The sequence below is a fragment of the Nematolebias whitei genome, chromosome 21 (assembly GCF_014905685.2).
Source record: "Nematolebias whitei isolate Nwh7 chromosome 21, NemWhi1, whole genome shotgun sequence".
NCBI lineage: Eukaryota > Metazoa > Chordata > Actinopteri > Cyprinodontiformes > Rivulidae > Nematolebias > Nematolebias whitei.
Window position 1 is genome coordinate 34,037,524 of NC_056518.1, and position 2,437 is coordinate 34,039,960.

The following is a 2,437-nucleotide window of genomic DNA, read 5'->3' on the forward strand; positions in this document are numbered from 1 at the left end:
TACAGTACCAGCCATCCACCCATTCACACGCACATTCATACACCGGTGGCGGTAGGCTGCCATGCAAGGCGCCATCCAGTCCCACCGGGAGCAACTCGGGGTTAAGTGTCTTGCCCAGGGACACAACGGCACATGGTGTGGGAAGTCGGGATTCGAACCTCCAACCTTCCGATCAGAGGTCGGCTGCCACTACCACTGCACCACGGCCGCCCACACATTACCCACAGTAACCATGGAAACAGTGGCGCCAGCTCTCTTCTGGTCATGGACCAGCTCCTCCGTGTAGTTCTGGGCTGATTCCTCACCTCAGCCCAGAAACCTGGTGATCTAGAGAAGATCTGTGGAGGAATGGTCCAGAATCTCTGCTGCAGTGAACCTGGTGAAAAACTACAGGAAACCTTTGACCTCTGTAACTGCTAACAAAGACACTGTACCAAATATTAACATTGATGTTCACAGGTGATCAAATACTTATCTTCAGCAGTAACACACAAATAAATTATTAAAAATTCATACTTTGTGATTTCCAGATTATTATTTTTTTTAGATTATGTCTCACAGTGAATATGCAGCTAACATGAACATTTCAGACCCTCCTTGATTTCTAAGAGGCAGGGTGTTCAAATACTTATTTCCCTCACTGTATATATATTTAGATATATATCTATATCTTTATATATATATATATATGTATGTATGTGTATATATATGTATGTATATATATATATATATGTATACACACACACACAACATATAATACAAGTAGTTTGTTAGAAATCGTTCAAATGTTTTCCTCTTCAGAGGGAACACGAAGCTTCAGCGAGGCAGTTTTATTCTGAGCCGAGAGACGGAACGACAAGAAGCTATCCTGGAGAAGTTTGCATTTTCAAACGCGCTCTGTTTGTCTGGTGAGCGCACGCAGCCGAAGGGTTTCTGTGTTCTTAGCTAAACTTCTCTGGACTCAGTTTGAGCTAAACTTCTGTTTTGCAGTGAAGCTGGCGATCTGGGAGGTGGCACTGGATCATTTCGTGGAGTCAATTCAGTCGATTCCAGAGGTACAACCGACAGAATGAACGCCAAAAGGCTTTATTAAAGAAGCCGAAACTGGATTAAAGCCATCAAACGCTTAAATGAGCAAAAGAAAAAAGTTAAAATTAGCAGAACAGCAGCTAAAAGTTAAAAGTAGCAGAACAGTAGCTAAAAGTTCAAATTAGCAGAATAGCAGCTAAAAGTTAAAAGTAGCAGAACAGTAGCTAAAAGTTAAAATTAGCAGAACAGCAGCAATTAGCAAAACATTAGATAAGAGTTCATATTATCAAAAAGTTCACTACAGTAGCTAAAAGTTAAAAATGGCCAAACAGTAGCTTATCATTTAAAATGAACAAAACAATAGCTAAAAGTTAAATTGGCAGAACGGTAGCTAAGAGCTAAATTGAAGGCAAAAGTTTAAATCGGAAGAAAGTAGCTAAAAGTTTAAATTAGTAGGAGTAGCTAAAAGGTAAAACTAACAAAATAGTAGCTAAAGTTAAAATTAGCAGAACCTAAGAGCTAAAATTAACAAAATGGAAGCTGAAATTTAAAATTGGCAGAACAGTAGCTATAAGTTACAATGAGCAAAACAGCAGCTAAAAGTAACATAATAGATAAAAGTCCAAACTAACAAAATAGAAGCTAAAAGTTAGGAATGAAGGGAGTTTGTTGTGCAGTTATTAAAGAGCAGGAAGTTTTTTATGGATTTGAACAGTTCTTTCAGGTCAGAAGAAAAACTGGAGACTAATTTTAACATCTGAAAAGTCTGAAAGCGAACGCTGACTCAGCAGTTTGTTCTAAATTACACGTCGTGTTTAGCTGAGCAGCAGATTTGACGTCTAAGTGAATATTATAAAGATTCATGTCCTCAACTTGTTTTCCTCTCAGTTGCTGAAGTCTGGCAAACGAGTGAAGTTGTCTTCTGCAGAAGTGATGCAGAAGATCGGAGAACTTTTCACCCTGAGGTAAGATGCCGTTCAGACTTTATAAGATTTAACAACAAGCCGAAGAGTTCTCACCTGATTCCGTTTTGAACGAGTCATGACTGAAGGTGGAGCTTGGGCGTCACTGCAGATGAGAAACGTTTAGATGTTTGTCTTCTCTGACAGACACTGCATCAACCTGAGGTCGGACCTGCTTCTCACACCGGATTTCTACTGGGACAGAGAAAACCTGGAGAAGCTCTACGACAAGACCTGCCAGTTCCTGAGCATCAACCGCAGAGTCAACGTGAGTGAAGCTGCTGCAGAAACAGTTCAGATGTTTCGAGCTCATTGTAAGGCGGCACCTTACAACCATTTCTCAGCACTGGCTCTCCTCAGGGATGTGTGTTGAGCCCCCTCCTGTTTACTCTGCTCACATATGATTGTGCAGCTACCCATCCAGGCTGTCACATTGTAAAGTTTGC

At 40.7% G+C, this 2,437-nt stretch overlaps 1 protein-coding gene across 1 annotated transcript in view; it reads left to right on the top strand.

Annotated features, from left to right (window-relative positions):
- The window catches only part of LOC119427259 (required for meiotic nuclear division protein 1 homolog), a gene marked incomplete at its 5' end in the record, with an annotated part of 9,448 nt that overhangs the window by 1,265 nt on the left and 5,746 nt on the right, over positions 1-2,437 (top strand). The window contains 4 exons of the mRNA XM_037694839.1: positions 802-908; positions 991-1,055; positions 1,918-1,994; positions 2,139-2,259. Coding sequence (XP_037550767.1) covers positions 802-908; positions 991-1,055; positions 1,918-1,994; positions 2,139-2,259 — 370 coding nt within the window. The remainder of the gene's footprint in view (positions 1-801; positions 909-990; positions 1,056-1,917; positions 1,995-2,138; positions 2,260-2,437) is intronic.